Here is a 19,084-nt window from a genome sequence, read left to right as displayed (position 1 = left end):
AGTCAATGAATGGTTGCCACCTTCGGGTGAACCCCTGTACAGATCCCCTCAAGGCGAACTTAATTTTTTCCACACCCAGAATACTCGACATGTCCGAAAGCCACAACTCAGTCTTCGGGGGCTTTGAGTCCCTCCATGCCAATAATATTCGTCGCCGGGCTATCAGGGAAGCAAAGGCCAAAACATCGGCCTCTTTCTCACCCTGGACTCCCGGGTCCTCCGAAACCCCAAAAATTGCAAACCCTGGACCCACCGCCACCCTTGTTTCTAGCACCCAGGACATGATCCCCGCAAATCCCTCCCAGTACCCCCTAAGCATCGGGCATGCCCAAAACATGTGTACGTGGTAGAATTTTGTACATACGAGCCACCGTCATGTGGGCCCTGTGAACGACCTTAAATTGAATCAGGCCGAGCATGGCACATGTTGCGGTCGAATTTACCCTACTCAGGGCCTCTGCCCACAGCCCGTCCTCCATTTCCCCACCTAGCTTTACCTAGCTTTACCCCCCAAATGCCGGGTCGCTCTTCTTTACCCCCCCCCCCCCCCCAAATGCCGGGTCGCTCTTCTTTACCCCCCCCCCCCCCTCTCCAATGCCGGGTCGCTCTTCTTCCCCCACCCCCACCCCACTGGGTTTCTCTCTCTCCCCACCACACAAACGCCGGGACTCGCCACTTCCGCAGCTGGTGAAACTCCCATTTGAGTTTCAGTTCCTCCGTCTGGGACCTTTCCCCCTTCATGAGCACCTTAAAATATCAGAGACTCTACCCTCCCCTTCTTCCCCCCACCCTAGAGACTATTCTGTCTTGGATCCCCATTGGCGGGAGGCGTAGGAAGGATGGGACCCGTCTACGGACAAAGTCCCGCAACTGTAGGTACCTAAAATCATTTCCCCTTACCAGACCAAATTCCTCCTCCAATCTCCTCAGACTCGCAAAGCTCCCCTCCAGGAACATATCGCCCACCCTCCCCACCCCGCCCCGCCACCATGCTCGAAACCCCCCATCCATATTCACGGGGGCAAACCGATGGTTGTCGCAGATTGGCGCCCAGACTGACGCCCCCGTCTCCCCTACATGCCTCCTCCACTGGCCCCATATCCGCAGGGTCGCCACCACTACCGGGCTGGTGGAGTACCTGGCCGGCGGCAGCGGTAGAGGAGCCGTGACCAGGGCTTCCAAGCTGGAGCCCCTGCACGAAGCCGCCTCCACCCGCTCCCAAATAGACCCCGTACCCACCATCCACTTCCTTATCATAGCGATGTTAGCCGCCGAGTAATAGTTAAACAGACTCGGCAATGCCAGCCCTCCCTCGCTGCGGTTCCTCTCCAACATCGCCTTCTTCACCTGCGGGAGTTTTCCCGCCCAGACAAAGCTCATGATCATCTTGTTAACTCTTTTGAAGAAGGACTGTGGAATAAAGATCGGGAGGCACTGAAAAATGAACAGGAATCTAGGGAGGATTGTCATCTTTACAGTCTGCACCCTCCCTGCCAGTGACAGCGGGAGTGCATCCCATCTCCGAAACTCTCCCTTCATTTGCTCCACCACCCTGGCCAAATTTAACTTATGCAGCCTGCCCCAGTCTCCCGCCACCTGGATCCCCAAGTACCGGAAATATTCCTAAACCAGCCTAAATGGTAGCCCTCTCAATCTGTTCTCCTGGCCCCTTGCCTGGACCACAAACATTTCACTCTTGGCGATATTTAATTTGTACCCTGAGAACTGGCCGAACTTCCTTAATGTTTCCATTATACTTTCCATCCCGGCCAATGGGTCTGACACGTACAGGAGCAGGTCGTCCGCATAGAGAGAGAGACCCTATGTTCCACCCTGTCCCTAACCATCCCCTTCCATCCCTTTGCGGCTCTCAGGTCGAAGGCCTTCTCTGCATCCATCGCCGCCACTACCTCCACCTCCTTGCCCGTCGGGGGCATCATTATCACATTGAGTAATCTTCTCAAGTTGGCCGACAGCTGCCTGCCTTTCACAAACCCCATTTGGTCCTCCCCAATCACCTCCGGTACGCAGTCCTCAATTCTAATCGCCAGAGCTTGGCATCTACATTGATCAGGGAGATTGGCCTATATGACCCGCACGCCTCCGGGTCTTTACCCCGCTTCAATATCAGAGATATGGTGGCTTGTGACATTGTCGGCGGCAGGGTCCCTCTGTCCCTTGCCTCATTGAAAACCCTCACCAAGACCGGACCCACTAACTCAGAGAACTTCTTGTAAAACTCTACTGGGTATCCATCCGGCCCCGGGGCTTTCCCCGACTGCATAGCCTTTAGGCCCCCCAATACCTCCTCCATTCTAATCGGGGCCCCCAGCCCATCCACTCGCCCCCCCCACCTACTGTTGGGAATGTTAACCCGTCCAGAAACCTTTTCACCTCCTCCGGTTCTTCTGGTGGCTCCGAAGTGTACAGCTTGCTATAGAAGTTCCGGAATACCTTATTCAATCCTGCCGGGTCCTCCACTCTGCACCCCTCCCCATTCATCACTCTACTTATATCCCTGGCCCCCTCCCTCTTCCTGAGTTACTGCGCTAACAATCTGCTGGCCTTTTCCCCATGCTCGTACACCACACCCCTCGCCTTCCTAAGCTGTTCCACGGCCCTACTCGTGGATAGCGCCCCCCGTTCCGCCTGTAGTCTCTGCCTCTCCCTGAGGGGACTCCCCGGAGACTCCGCATGTTCCTCGTCTATCCGACACATTTCCCTAACCAATCTGTCCATCTCTGCCCTGTCCGCCTTGGCCCTGTGGGCCCCAATTGAGATCAACTCTCCCCGCACTACTGCCTTCAGCGCCTCCCACAGGGTCGCCGCTGAGACCTCCCCCGTATCATTCACCTGCAAGTAGTTTTGCATACACCTCCGAAGGCTCTCACAGATCCCCTCCTCCGACAACAGTCCCACGTCTAGCCTCCATTGTGGGCGTTGGTGATTCGCCCCTCCGACCTGCAGGTCTACCCAGTGCGGGGCATGGTCCGAGATAGTGATTGCCGAATATTCTGTGTTCTTTACCTCCCCTATACAGTCCCTGCTTAGGACAAAGAAGTCTATCCTAGAATATACTTTATGGACATGCAAGTAAAACGAGTAGCCCCTTCCAGTCAGCTGTCTGGCTCTCCAGGGGTCCACTGCCCCCATTTCCTCCATAAACCCTTTCAGCTCCCTTGCCATTGCTGGGAGTCTACCCATTCTGGGACATGACCGATCCAGCGCCGGATCAAGAACCATGTTAAAGTCCCCCCCCCACCCCCCCATTATTAGCCTACGAGAATCCAAGTCCGGGATCTTCCCCAGCACTCTTTTAATAAAGTCCACGTCGTCCCAGATCGGGGCATATATATTCACCAGCACCACTCTTCTCCCCTCTAGTCTGCCCCTTACCATCAGGTATCTGCCCCCCCTGTCTGCGGCTATGTCCTCCGCCTCAAATTGCACCCGCTTGTTGATCATGATTGCCACCCCCCTTCGAGTCCAAGTCCGAGTGGAAGACCTGGCTAATCCAGCCCTTCCTTAGCCTAGTCTGGTCAGACACTTTTAGATGTGTCTCCTGCAACATAATTACGTCCGCCTTCAGGGCCCGCAAGTGCGTGAGCACCCGTGCCCTCTTAACCGGCCCATTCAGTCCCCTGACATTCCAGGTGATCAGCCTGGTTGGGGGGCACAACCCGCCCCCCCCCCCCCCCCCCCCCCCCCCCCCCGCCCCCCAACACCGGTCAGCCATAGCCTTTCTCGGGCCGGCCCCCTTTCTTGGCCCGCCTCTTGGCTGCCTTCACCCTCGACCTCCTTCCCACTGTCTACATCAAATCCCTCCCACGTCAGCAGAACAACCCCCCCCCCAGCAACATCCCCCGGTAACCCCACCCCCGCCACCCATTGGCTGTATTCTCTCCCCCCCACCTGACTCCCTTGACTAGCCAATCTGCTAGCCCGGTGACTCATCACTCCGGTGCCCCTCTGTCTTGTTCGCGGAAAGGCTTCAGCCCCCATCAGCTGCATCAACAGGTCTGCCACAAACGCTGCGGCATCAGCTCCCTCAACCCCCTCCAGGAGGCCGATGATCCTCAGATTATTCCTGCGGGCTCTATTCTCCAACTCCTCCACTCTGTCCAGCAGTCTTCTTTGCCGCTCCTTCAGTCCCGAGTCTCAATGGGACGCACTATTTTCCCTCTGCCGCCCCGCAAGATCAAGCCGCCACGTCTTGCGGGGCGGCTGAGGGGAAGACGGCCACCGCGCATGCGCGGGTTTGAGGTGTCAGCCGTCGTGACGTCACCGCGCATGCGCGGGTTGGAGCAGCCAACTTGCACATGCGCGGCTAACGCCACATAGGCGCCGCCGTCGCGTCATTCTCGGCGCGCCGCAAGCGTCAAGGCCCGGCGGCCGAGAATAACGGAGCGCCGCTCCTAGCCCCCCGGGTTGGGGTGAATTCGGTGAGAGGAGCGGGCTCCGAGGCCGTCGTGAAACTCGGCTGAGTTCACAACGGCCTTCACGATTTTTCCCGGGAGCGGAGAATCGCGCCCCTTGTATTCAGACCAAATATCAAAGACATCTAATCCTTTAAAAGCCTCTTAAAACTATCAAACTGTGAGCTCAGAATCCCCTGCTGATATAATTTTGACTTTTGAACCTCATCATTCATAATAACATAATAATAGTCCTTGGGGAAATGTCAAAAAATAATTCTATTGAAACTGCACAACCAGATTTATTTTTTCTAATCTGGTCTGTCAATCGATGCAGTCCAGCAGTGAATATATTTTAATTTTTATTCATAGCTTAAGCCTGTTACCTTTCAGGTTTGAAGAAGAGGAGATTTAAACTCCTCAGATTATGGCACTTAAACAGACCATATCTGCCCTTCAAGAGCATTTACATCCATTAATTCTTGACTTCCACACTGCGGGCTAAGGCCATTGACATAGCCAAAATGGGGTGTCTTTGAACTGAGTACAAACAACCCTCCCAAGTTCAGGTTTCCCTCCTGTTTGAGTCTTGTCCCACCCCCTTCCTCCTGCAATCAGAATTGGAAAATAGGGATTTCCACATTTGGGTCCTGCCCGTTATTTTTAAATTTCAAGGACTCTGTGAAAATCCAGCTTTGGGCATCACGTTTGCTATACCTGCCCAGTTACCCCAAACAATCAAACCATTTTCATGATCCTGCCTCATTTGGATGACTTGATATGCTGCTAGATCTCATTGAGCGCTAACAGGCAGCTGACATTTTAGGTTTAGTTTGAACATACACAGTCTCTGTCTGACTATAGAAGATGAACCCTCTCTGGCATTCGGCTCTGACTTTGATAGACTAACTTCTCCAGAGAAGGATAGAGAGACAAACACAAATCAGAGTGCTCCCTGACCCCTTCCTGAACTTTGTGTATCAAAATGAGGCTCTCAAAGATCCAGCTTGAATGATAAACTCTTCACTCCCATTGATTTATATGGCCTCCATCAGTTTTCACTCTTCAGATTTTCAATAACACCTTCAACCCCAGAACTTCTCTTTCTCCTCACCCATTTTGTTTTCTTCAGTTCAACTAAATAGCTTGCTTATCTTCCACTTTCCAGTCCTTCTGTACCTGAGACATTAATCGATGTGTTTTTTTTAGTCATGCTAACTGACCTGTTTTAAGATTTTCATTTTTATTTCAGATTTATGGTATCCTTTTATTAAAATATTGTGACACAAACGAGTCCCTAAGCTAAAATTTAGTGGGTTTTGTTCTTCTTATCTTAAACATTAGCTCTGATATATGAAGCGGAGATTAATTTTGCTTCCTATACACTGGGATGCAAGTCTCTTGGGCTCAGCAGCACATTACGTTTGGTCCATTCTCCATGACCTTGAGGGCTTTGAGCCAACAGAGCGTTTCCAATCTGTTCATGATAAAATTCAGTTGACATTGCATTTGAATCTAGTAATCTCCCATTGCCTTAAATGCCCTTCCTAATCCAAGGGGACATTATTATCTGTCTACAAAACTATCAGATGATCACAGTATTCAAAAGCACTTTTCAGAAATGTTGAATGCTGCAGCTGATATGCGATTATGACTTCTCCACTCAAACATGAGCGGCTTGAAAACGTATAAGCTATCTTTCAGATATTGTACCTACAGTGCCAACTCAGTAAATATCCCCCACAGCACCATATTTTGTCATTGAACCCCAGCGTTTCAATTACTTAACTTCACATTGTTTCTGGTATGATAGTTTGAAATGTCTAATTTACTTTTATTTTTATGTTATTGATGCAGACTCTGAGATAGATTTTACTTATTTTCTGCAGTGGTAATGTGGAGCGAAATGAATCTCTGTTTGACAACACCCTCATCCTCACCATGCCGTTGAAACATGAAGTGGACACGACTATCACAGGGTAAGTTTGACCAACATATTAGCAAGATTTCAGAATATTGCTCGAAGATAATTTTCCACAAACAAGGTTATGGGTGGGATTTTCCAGCTTTGTGCAGGCAGTGACAGGGGCGGGACGGGAAAGATTGGAGCGTCAAACGGTGTCGGGATGGAAATTCCTACCGTAAGGGGTAGAAATTCAGGTGCAGACATTTTTTGATGTGAGGGGTGTGGGAATGATGTGGAGATGTGTGGCTGAATCCTTGCACCTAAATAGTGAGGCCTAAGGGGCCTGATACGGGCCCGTAAGCCCGTTTAACATCATGCTGGAGCAGTCAGCCAAGATTTCAAGATTAAGCCACTGCTGAGAGTGGAGGTGGGTGGCGGAGGGGGGCGGGGGGATGTGGGTGTTGGAGCAGATACTGGAGATAGGGGAAAGGCGGTTTGATAGGAATGGAGGTCACAGTCAGGTCAGAGGTGACAGATGAGGCATTGCACAACAATTTGTTTTCCTCTCCTGACATTACACTTAAAGCAGAAATTGTGTGTGTGCTCTTTTATGTCATGGAAATTAGGAATAAAAGGAAAGAAAGTGAAGCTGACACTTATTTGAGGGATGGAACAACCAGGTTTTGGAACATCCTGAGAGGTGGGAGAATGAAGTACTAAGTAATAGATTAATAAGATGGAGGGAGGCCTGATCGTACTTGGGTACAGAGTGATTGGAAGGGGGGAGGGAGGTGTTTGATTTACAGAGCAATGAGAAAGGCAGATCTCCTGATAATACTCGACACAGGAAGGACTGGAAGGAGGTATTAAACTTTGTCTCAGTGTGCAGTTTCCAAAGGATGTTGCAGGCCTTCAGTATTGTCAGATGACTTCCTCTTTCTGCTTGTGCAGAGGAACGTCCACTGCACTGTCAAAGTTAATGATTTATTAATAATGGGTTCACTGACTCCTGGGTCATTCCTCAAGTGCCAGTTTAGAAAATGCTGGCTTTGATCTTTCTGCAGCTTTCTGGTGAAGGAACATGCTGTTGAGTAATTAACCCTTTGGACACTGCTAGCCCTGTGCTGCTTTGAAGATATGTGACAAAGACTGTTGTTTGTGTACGGTTCACCACACTTAATGGGCTGTTGGCAGGGCACGACTTCCACTTGTCCCTTTGATTCCACCACAATCCTGACCTGCTTTCCTGGGCGGTGGTTCATTTTTCATCCGTGATGTGCAGAAAATGTTCTCTCGGAACTGAAAATTCAGTGGTTTCGATGACGTGCTGATGATCCACCTTGCCAGTTAATTGTTTGGGCGCTGAAAACAAAAATGACCCCCTTCGTCTTTCACCTCGTGTCCATCCCACCTTTAGTGACTAAACCTAGGCCCCATTCTCTCCCTCCTAGACTTTAATAACATCGCTGAAGCTTTCTCTCCTGGTGCAGAATATTGCTCGAAGATAATTTTCCACAAACAAAGTTATGGGTGGGATTTTCCAGCCCTGTGCAGGCAGTGACACGGGCGGGACGGGAAAGTTTGGAGCGCCAAATGGTGTCGGGATGGAAATTCCTACAATACTACAATGCAATCCCCCCCCCCCCCCCCCACTCCAATCACTCTGTACCCAAGTACGATCAGGTCTCCCTCCATCTTATTAATCTATTACTTAGTACTTCATTCTCCCACCTCTCAGGTGTATTCCTCATACAACTACTCTGCAAAGTGCTTTGAAACATTTTGCACATTAATGTTACTACATAAAATGCAAGTTATTGTTACAGTGTAATTTATTAAAAATAACATTTATATGTCAAGTATTCACACTCACTTTTACATTTTTATCAATGTATCAATTGTATAAATGTAAAAAATTCTGATGTTTTACTTTGTTATTGATCAACTCAATAAAAATTGCAGGTGCTTTTATGTTTTGCAATCTCAAATATTGACAGGTTCAAATTTAATTCCCGTTGTTTTGAGACTGAAGACAAGCATCCGCTTAGCTCCACATCAAGGTGTTTAAGAATAATTTTGCTTGCTGATAAAACAGGTTAAATGCTAATACGCTAGGCACGATTTAATGGCCTTGTCACGCCTGACTTGGTGTCTGGACAAGGCCCTTGAATCTCACGAGATGCTTCTCGCGTGTTGTAAGATTTGCAATGCTTGAAACGCCTCGCCAGATTTAATCGCTTCTCGCGAGTTTTATGACCGTGATCTCCCCCTCACTGGGCGAGATCCAGATCAGCATTTTAAAATGGTCATTAGGCTCATTTCAATATGAATTTGTAGGATTCTCTTGGTGCCCATGAGAAATCGCCAGGGTGCAGTTTAGTTCTGGTTTCCACAATTGTGGGTCAGACATCCTGGTCGGGCAGGGTGGCACCTCCCTCTTCCTCTGGCACCTGGGCATGTCGACATTGTCAGCCTGGCAGTGCCTGGGTGCCAGGTTGGCACTGCCAGGGACTGGGCCTGGGGGCTTTACAAGGTAGAGGGGGGGGGGGGTGGGGGGCGGGAAAGGCGATGAGGCGTTCCTGGGGGCCTTCTTGAGGTGGGGTGAGATTGGGACAGCCAGACAAAATGGCACCCTGATCTCTGAGGATCCTTTCCTGCTGGGCTGAACAATAGGAAGTTACTCCCAAGTGCTGCCTCGGCAGAGAAAAACTTCCCAGGCCAAAGAAAACCGGCAAAGTGCCATTAAATATCGAGATATGTCTCGGTGCTGCAACTGCCGAGAAATACCCCATTAAACATGCCCAAAACCGGATATAGATTTTTTTCCCCAGTCAAACCGCACCCATTGTTTATTCTGGCCACATATTTATTGAACCACAGTGCCATGATTTTTATTTGTCCAAGCTGATAACTATTTATTTCTTTTCTAAAATAGGTCTATTGTTCCAGCTTCCTTTATTTACGGTGATTCAGTGGATGCATCAAAGTTTATTCAATTGGAAGACATGTCCTGCCTCTTTCAGCCTTTCAACTTGACATTTCAGGTGACCCAGCCATGCTAGTATCCATTTCTTATACAGTAGCAATTTGTTAAGAGAAGTCTATCTCTCAGCTGCGTACCTTTCCATTAAAAACCCTTTTAGTCTATATCAGCTGTGAAACCAGGTATAAACGTTCTGTGGGATATACTGACTCCCACACTTGAATTCAGAATATTTGGTACCATTTCAACAATAGTGTGAAATAGTAAAATCTACCCTGTCTGGGACAATTCCATGACCTTGCATTTCTGACAGATTTTTAGTGGCATGGATTGTGACCATTCCTGTGATCTATACTCTCAAACAACACACCACTTGACAAATTTATTGCAATTTATTTCTCAGTCTAGACTTTGATACCTTGTAACAGATGCTGCAGAGTGTCAGATGGTTACACGAACGAGCAGCTCTGGAATACATATATCTCTCTGGCCTGTGCTAAGTTAGCCAATTGCAACCCGACTAGCCAATTGTGGTAGTCACACATACAGGAAGCCTTCCAGCATCTAAACAGAGAAAGAACCTCGGAACACAAACTCCTCTGGTACACCTCTGCTCTCATGAAAGGTCCACATTGAAAATGCCAACATGCTTCTCGTCCACCCCGATGTAGACTGTGCTTTTGGGAATCCCCAGATTCCAATGCGCATGTCAGAATAGACGCAAGAACAAAGGTATGAAAAAAAACAACAGATAGTGGTCATGACATCCACTAAATCCACTCACAGGATATCAACTAATGAGTTTTTCTTCTTGTGAAATAATTTTGAAACACTAGTGAGGAGAGTCAGGCACTGTTCTTTACTGTTCTTGTTACTCGACAGACACCGGAGATGGACTGAGCGGTTATCTTATGAGGAAGAATTGGACAGGATGGACCAGTATTAGAGTTTAGAAGATTGAGAGGTGATGGTATTGAAAGATACAAGATTCTGAGGGGTCTTAGCAAGCAGAGTGGATACTGAAAGGATGTTTCTCATCGTGGGAGAACTAGGGGACACAGTTTAAAAATAAAGGGCTTCTCAATTAAGAAGGAAAAATAATTATTTTTCTCAGTGGGTCATGAATCTTGCAAATTCTCTTCCCCAGGGACAAGTGGAGGTGGAGGGGTCAATAAATATTTTCAAGGAGGAGGTAGATAGATTTTTGGCTAACCAGGGAGTCAAAGGTTATTGTTGTCGGTGGAATGTAGAGTTGAGGCCACAATCAGATCAGCCATGATCTTATTGAATGACAGAGCAGGTTTAAGGGCTAGAAAGGCCTATTCCCGCTCCTAATTCGCATGTTCCGGTCTCCTGAGGTGAAGTGTAAGCCATTTTATTTTGTGTTTCCATTTGCGACTCTCGCAATATTATCTATTCCCAGCAATTGTTAACATTTTGAGGTTTAACTCCAGCAGACTGTGTCACAGGATTAAGTGCAGAGCTCAGTCTACGCAATGTGGAGTGCACTAGATTTATTGGGTTTTGCTGCACTCTCTAATTGGATGAGTGTTGTATCTTTAGACTAATGCTACAAAAGAACAGCGCGCGTTCAATTCCCATACCAGCTGAGGTTATCCATGAAGGCCCCACCTTCTCAATCTCACCCCTCGTCTGAGGTGTGGTGACCCTCAGGTTAAATCACCACCAGTCAGCTCTCCCCCTCAAAGCAGCCGATGGTCATCTGGGACTATGGCTACTTTACTTACAAAAGAAATAGATTGCAGATACAGATGAGTTGAAAGTAACAAGAACATAGGCTTATTAAATAGGTCTTCACTGTGCAAAAGCTGGTACTAGACTAAGGGCCCTGGAAGTAGCTAACGACACCACACATGTCATGTGACTCAGTTCTTAAAGAGACATTGCACACAATTATAATAAACCACATATATAACAATGAGCACCTTTTTTTGAAGCTGGGCTACAAAAGGCTGTGCTCAGCAGCCTCAATCGTAAATTGATTTCTAGATTTCCAGAAGAGACCTATGAACAATGCAAATCCATTGCATTGATGTAAGATTGGAGATACTTGAAGTGCATTCACTAGAGCAGTGAAGACAAAGTGGAGATTTGTTAGAAAATGTTAACAATTTAAAGAGTTTTGAATAGGGGAACACTGGCCACAAACTCCGCCCCCACCCCACAAACCCCCAGTGGAAAGTGAGCCGATGAGAGAGGAGCTAAGGGAAACTAAAATAAATATACCAAATTCTTTTGATCCATTTATCCTCTAATCGTGCCCCAATGTTGACTTACTCTTTTGAGATGGCAAGCACATCACCCACAGGAAGCCTTGGAATCTTTCTTCATATACACAGACCAGATCTGTTCATGGGGACCTGATGTGCTATTTTAGTCAGGCACCAAATGGGGGGGAAAAGTGGTGTATTGCACATTAGGCCTAGCCTGCCAGGTGGTGGATTGTGAATCAGAAGTGGCTCAGCAACCTTTAAAATGTTATTTTAGCTAGCCTTGTGGGTCAAGAAGAGCAGACGGATTTCCCTGGGCATCTCAAGGAAACCTTGTGGCTCCCTTGACCCAGTCTTAACCTCTGTCCTTCCTCACCACATAAGCGACTGCCAGGTTTGATCCCACAGTTGGCTTTGATGTCCCGCCACTGATTTCTTGCTTTTGCTTGCCAGTGCTGGATCTGCCTGCATCTGGGTACGTCTCCAAGAAAAGTTGTGCAAATAGTCCACTCTCCCAATGTTCTGGGGTTTTCCATATGTTTCAGAGTTGGAAAATCATACCCACTCTCCTCCTTCCACCCCTGCTTTAAAATAGGGACCGCTATTTCTGTTGGTTAGAATGACAATGAACAATGAACAAACATAATCAAGATCAAATTTTTCCTACCAGGGCAAAATGTTTTGTCACAAGGAGTGGTAGATGTGAAGATTATTTGCAACTTTTAGGAAGAGGCTGATAATTAATAGAAGCAGAGGGAGATCTGGAACTTTAGGAGAGAGTTGAGCAGTAGAATCAGTTTATTGCCAAGGACTGGCACATGCTTGTCAGGCATAGCAGCCTTCTCTACTGTAAACCCAGGCAGTTCAAACTTACGGTGTTTAGAGAATGGTAGCTCTAAAACAGGGGCCTGTTGAATGTGCACCTAGGTCTGGTGTGCAATAATGTATGCATCTATTTATAGAACAGTTCCCGACCCCGAACGCAAGATGCTTGGTACTTTGAGCGATAAGGGATTCTGCTTTGAAGCAATATATGTTTATTTCATTTACTACATGCAATATGTAAAAGAGTATCTTTGATCCTTAAAAAGACACGTGCTTATGTGGACCTGACTTGTCGGTGCCTTCACTGCAGTTTGTCCTGATTGACTGACTAAGTAGGACTCTTTAAATTTTTCTGGACACTGCCAAACCCTGAACATTCAGAGCTTTCAGCATTATTTTAATTAGACTCAGTCCCTCTTTGTACCTCTTGGATAGTGTAAATTCTTGGCTGGGGACATACAGCTTTCTTCCACAAGCATGCCTTTCAACGTAAACAGCCCCTTTGGGAAAATGCAGCTAATGCTCAAAAACGCATAGCAACCCAACTCTTTGCATGCTCAGCTCCATTGACAGCTTTTATTTATCTCATTCCGATCATGCTCCTTCCCATAATGGGGAAGGTATGACAGCAGGGGAGGAGTTATGGTCTAGTATCTCCCTGGACCTGGAATTTGTACAAATCCCTGAATCCCTGCAAATGGCAAGAGAACATTTCACTGAGGTTTTATTTTACACCTATGTTATTTTTGAAATTTGGCACTTATAAAACACTTGAACAAGCTATACTCTTATGCACTTCATTGTTCAAAGGAAACATTATAAAGTTGGCAGGTTTCCCCTTCTGAACTGAGGCACAATCTAAACTTATATTGAGTTAACAGAACATGAGTGGATTTCACTTATTTTCCTCTGCGTCTATTCTTAGTTTTGCAATGGTGTTCAGAGTCCCATCCTGTTAGATTAATGTGACATGAACAACATCGGAGAAAAGGAACTTAACAAATCATTTTAAATGTGTTTGTCCTAACAAGACCATAAGGACCTTGCTGCAATAATTAGCAGTTCAAAAGTTTATATCAATCAACTTCCAGTTGAGATTTCCCAATTAGCATTATAGTAATATAGAACTTGAGTGTTGCGAAAAATACACATGTGGCCGAAGCTTTTCATCTTGCACTGATCAGGACAATTTGAAAGAATACCAAATGTAAAAGGGAACAACAATTTATACTTCATTGGAGGAGAGTAATGATTGATTGTCAATTGTACTCTGATTGGTCGAGGCATTGCCATGAGGAAAGTAACAGTTAATTGATGATTGACAGTTAACCACCCAGCTTTGTTTAAATTTAAATAAAGCAGGTTGACTCTGATTGGTCAATGTATGGAGAAGGAAGCTGATATGACTATCAACCATTTTGTTTAATTGAAACAGGTACAATGTGTGTTCATGTTCTCGTTATATTTAATATTCTTGCAAATTGTCTTGATGAGTGCAAGGCGAAAGGCTTCAACAACATGTGTCTTTTTTCAGCAACTGGCATTGTGCTAAAATAATTCAGCTGGTACTGGTGAGAACTAACTCCTTCAGGACTCTTTCTGAAGCCGGATTAAAATGAACTACAGCCAGGGACATTACTCAGCAATAAATAAATAAAATTGTGATTAAATATTTACTTAGCTTTTCCATAATTAGAATTGAGGGGAAGTGCCATCAAGCCTGACTTCACCACTTCTTTGCACTGTCTTTCTTCCTCATTTAGAGTTTTAACTTGTGATGATTATATGGAGGGTAAACAAGGAAATGTGTAAAATATAAACAATTTGTATAAATGTTACCACTGTGAGCCTCGTAGAAGGATGTCACAATGAGACCAATAGGGGCATATAATTGAGCTGGTGCTTCCAGCAATGAGCAATGTTCATGGACAAATCTCCGTACATTAGAGCTGAACAGCATGTGACTTTTATTCATTAAGATGGACCTCTCGATTGCAGGATCATCCAATGTTCTTCTATAGAGTTCTGTATTAAAAAGGAAGCCTTAAATGATGCAAGGTGTGTCACGAGAGCAGATAATGTTATTTCAGGAGTGGGGCATTTGCTGAGGGTTGTAACGGAATAGTTTTAATCAAACAGGACTAATAACAGCCTTCCCCCCCCCCCCCCCCCCTTTATTATTGAATTAAAGGTTATAAACATGGGCCCAAGCAGTGTGCCAGAACTTGCTGTGCAAATTATGATTCCAAGCAGACTTTATACAAATGGAGCTGACATCTTTCTTATCCAGGAGGTTGTGGTGAGTACACAGTGCTATCAATACTACTGTAGTCTTCTGCTTTCTTTGAATAAACTGTTTGTATCAATTGGTTGTCAGATATAGATAGCATCATTTCTTAAAATATGCAGCAATCGCAGGGTTTATAAATTGCTGATAACTTTCCCTTTATATGCTTACTTTACAGATCTAGATTGTGTTAAATGTTCTTTTCTGTTCACATGCAATTGCTAATGATTGACACTGAGTGTAATGAGCCACTATGTCATGACCGAGGACTCTATTATTTTTGCCAAATAACTATTTCTCAGAATTTTTTTGCGTGCTTTTTGATTCTATCCAATGTTACAAGTTTTCTGAGAAGTGTACAGTGCCCCTTTAACATCACATCAAGTATGAAGAAGCAGTTTTATCTGTTCAAATCTGCAACTTCCAACGTTATTCATATTATTGATGGGATACAATTTGTCTCCAATACTCCTAGCGAACAGCTTTGTCCATGGGAAACACACCCCGAGAATTCAGAAACGTGAACAATTCAGGGACCACAATTGATGGGGTTGCAAGTCTGATATAAGCCTGAATATAGATTCCTGGGCCGGAACATTATGGCCTCTGCATGGGCTGAATGGCTGGCAAGGGGTGTCATAAAATTGGGTGACATGCCAGCTGCATCAATCCAGGTGCCTATCTACCCCTGTTGGAATTTTACTACCGGCAGTGGAGGTGTTAGGTGACTTACCTAATTCAGGCCCTTAAGTGGCTAGTTAATGGCCAGGGACTCCTCCTGCTGCCACTGGGATTTTACACATGGCAGGGGAGACCGACACCACGTGCCCAACCCATGAAGTGGTGAGACAGGGGGTGTGTGCCTTCTCTTCAGGCTCCCTGCAAAAATCAGAGGTCTTTTAAAACGTACTCCCTAAACCCTGCACCTACCACCCTTGCCAGGGCCTGCCAGCCTGGTCCCAGAGAGACGTCAGACTTGCCTCTTAGCCTGAGCTACATTGCAGTGCCCAGTGGGAATGCTGGGACAAGACAACTGCAGGTCATTTGATTGGCTGGCAGCTCTTGGGGGTGGGATGTCCTCCTTGATGTTGGTATGAGGCTGTTAACAACAGCTCAACAGTTGTTAAATGACTGTGGGGCATGTCCGCCAAGGTGAGATGGGCTCGCCCCGTTTTGATGCTGGTGTTGGTGGAGTTCCCACCCCATAGCATAAAATTCAGCCCCTGGTGTGTGAAGCCCTGTGGCAGGAGACACAAAGGCAACAATTTATCACAAATTTTTTGACCAGATGACACTAGTAAATAACCAGATGTAAAAGGTTGAGTGAGGTAAAGTATGACAGTTCTGCGTCCTGCTGAAAGCAATCAGTTAAAAATTCAAGACGAGCTGACAGATTGCCTGCGACAGATGATGCTTCCAACGTGAGCCTAATTGAACATAAAGATTTGTTCATCTCAATCTGTGGTCACGTTTAAAACCGCCAAACATCTGTTTCCCTTTGAGCAGTTGTTTCATATAGCACTAGCACATGTGCTAGTACAGAAACGTGCTTCGTACAGGGACCACAATTGATGGAGTCACAAGTCAAATATATGCCAGAATTCCCAATGTGCATTCCTGGGCCAGAACTTCATGCAGCAGAGAGATGGCAGATGGGGTTTAATCCGGACAAATGTGAGGTAATGCATTTTGGAAGGTCTAATGCAGGTGGGGAATATACAGTGAATGGTAAAACCCTCAAGAGTATTGAAAGCCAGAGAGATCTAGGTGGACAGGTCCACAGGTCGCTGAAAGGGGAAACACACGTGGAGAAGGTAGTCAAGAAGGCGTACGGCATGCTTGCCTTCATTGGCCGGGGCATTGAGTATAAGAATTGGCAAGTCATGTTGCAGCTGTATAGAACCTTAGTTCGGCCACACTTGGAGTACAGTGTTCAATTCTGGTCGCCACACTACCAGAAGAATGTGGAGGCTTTAGAGAGGGTGCAGAAGAGATTTACCAGGATGTTGCCTGGTATGGAGGACATTAGCTATGAGGAGCGGCTGAATAAACTCGGTTTGTTCTCACTGGAACGACGGAGGTTGAGGGGTGACCTGATAGAGGTCTACAAAATTATGAGGGGCAAAGAGTGGATAGTCAGAGGTTTTTCCCCAGGGTAGAGGGGTCAATTACTAGGGGGCATAGGTTTAAGGTGTGAAGGGCAAGATTTAGAGGAGATGTACGAGGCAAGTTTTTTACACAGAGCGTAGTGGGTGCCTGGAATTCGCTGCCGGAGGAGGTGGTGGAAGCAGGGACGATAGTGACATTTAGGGGCACCTTGACAAATAAATGAATAGGATGGGAAGAGAGGGATACAGACCCAGGAAGTGTAGAAGATTTTAGTTTTGATGGGCAGCATGGTCGGCACAGGCTTGGAGGGCCGAAGGGCCTGTTCCTGTGCTGTACTTTTCTTTGTTCTTCGTTCTTTGTATCTCTGTGGTACAGGCCAACCTCACTGTTGGTGGCTGCTCTCTCCTCGGTCAACCCCACAATCTCCAGGGCCAGTTCCTCAAAGGGGGCGAGGACTCGGATCTTTGGTTCTCCAGCCCACGTCTTGGTCCTTTCCCGGTTATTATTTATGGGCTGTCTTCTCTTTGTGGGGGGCGTGTGAGCCGCATGTTTGATTGGTTGGTGGGAGGATGGCATATGTGGGAGCTGCACCTGGACACAAAGGGTTTGTGCTGGTGGGTGCCAGGGGGTTCTGTGGATAAGACATGAAGATGGGATGTGGGGAGGGTGCGAGGAGTCAGCCAGTAATTTGTGAGGATGGGGGGGTAGGGTTTGGGAATTTGAGGGGTGGCAGGTGGAACTGATGCCAGGAGAGATGTGGTAATTTGCTCTTGCAGCTCGGTGGAGGTCGTTGGTATTCTTCTGACATTGTACACCGCTCTTCCTGGTCATGCGTCCCGCACTGGCAGCTGTTGCCACTGACTCCCAGGCGGAAAAGGTGACCCTGCTGCTTGTCCTCTGACCCCCTCATGGGAACAGGGAGTCCCATCTTGCATCGATGGCGTTGAGAAACCTGGGCAGGTCGGCATCCACAAAGCAAGGAGCAGGTCTGCACGCTATCGTGCTTGCGTGTTGATTTGGAGTGAGTTGTGTCGGAGCGTTTAAAAGCAGCTCCCCCTTGTTGGCGTTACGAAGCTGATGCAAGAGTCTGGAAAATCCGACTGTGATGCAGCCAGTAATGGTGAGAAGGTTGTGGGCCTCATTTTCAGTACTAAGGGCCGCTTAAATACGGGCTGCGATCTCTCCAACGCGGCCATCGAGATACACCCTGCTAATTGTCATAATATCCACTCATGTACATAATAAAGTGCAGACAGGCAGTGATTGACACACAGGATGACCAGTAAGCACACAGCACAGTACAGCCAATCATCAGACTGGACACTACCACTATAAAGCCAGAGGGCACGAGGTTTCCCGCTCTCTCTGGACCCAGCCACTGAGACAGTCAGAGTCCATGAGCTAGCAAGTGCAAACACCATGCAGTAGCTAGTAAGTCTGATCAGGCTACAAGGTCTCCAGTCAGTTCAGTATAGTGTCGACCCACAGCTGAATATGTACAGCAGTTCTATCATTGAATAAAACCGTGTTGGATCTTCTCCAGTGTTAGACGTCTGTTTCTAGCTTCACTGCATCGAGTGCAGTCCACATCGAATCAACCTGCCTAACACATCACTAATTGCATCCAAAATGACACTTAGAAATGTTTTTGTTGAACCGTGCGCATTGTTTCATATTTTGTCATATGCTTTGTGTTCTCCGATATTCATCGCTGTCTGATACCTGCCAAAATGATCGAAGTAATAGAAAGTCTACCATTGTAAAACTCTCAATGGTGAATTTCATCTGGAGAAGCAGAATCCCTGGAAAAATGCTATAAACATCAAAAGCAATGTTGAACTGGGGTTTTGCGGGGATAATCTGCCAAAGTCAGAATAGTGAGTGGGGGAACCTAGGTGAAAATTAGCTCCTCCCCCATCTTTTACTCTGTATCAGCAACCTTCTCTTAACCAATCATACAAATTTGTATTGAATTAGTTGTCTGCACTACACTTGTGATACCCTTTTCGAAGATGGTACATACAATCTGATCATGATTGGAGTCTCTGAATACATACAAAAATGAGCGTTAAGAGCATGATAATTAATGGACAAACACTTGAGTTATAAAAGATAATTACCCCCAGTTAGGATAGTCATGTGGAATGTGAGGGGGTCAGGAGGTCCGGTGAAGAGGTCAAGGGTGCTTGCTCATCTTAAAAGTCTGAAAGCCGATGTGGCAATGCTGCAGGAGACTCACTTGAGGGTGAAGGACCAGGTGAGACTTAAAAAGGGCTGGGCTAGTCAGGTGTTTCACTCTGGATTTGATGGAAGGGCTCGAGGGGTAGG

The 19,084-nt window shown here is 46.7% G+C and overlaps 1 protein-coding gene across 1 annotated transcript in view; it reads left to right on the top strand.

Annotated features, from left to right (window-relative positions):
• itga9 (integrin, alpha 9) overlaps positions 1-19,084 on the top strand; it is a 632,947-nt gene that overhangs the window by 505,132 nt on the left and 108,731 nt on the right. Inside the window, exons 21-23 of the mRNA XM_038809824.1 lie at positions 6,305-6,394; positions 9,257-9,365; positions 14,552-14,659. Of these exons, the coding sequence (XP_038665752.1) occupies positions 6,305-6,394; positions 9,257-9,365; positions 14,552-14,659 (307 nt within the window). The remainder of the gene's footprint in view (positions 1-6,304; positions 6,395-9,256; positions 9,366-14,551; positions 14,660-19,084) is intronic.

Source organism: Scyliorhinus canicula, chromosome 10 (assembly GCF_902713615.1).
Source record: "Scyliorhinus canicula chromosome 10, sScyCan1.1, whole genome shotgun sequence".
Classification (NCBI taxonomy): domain Eukaryota; kingdom Metazoa; phylum Chordata; class Chondrichthyes; order Carcharhiniformes; family Scyliorhinidae; genus Scyliorhinus; species Scyliorhinus canicula.
The sequence above is the reverse complement of the archived record's forward strand: the minus strand, read 5'-3'. Positions and strand labels throughout refer to the sequence as shown.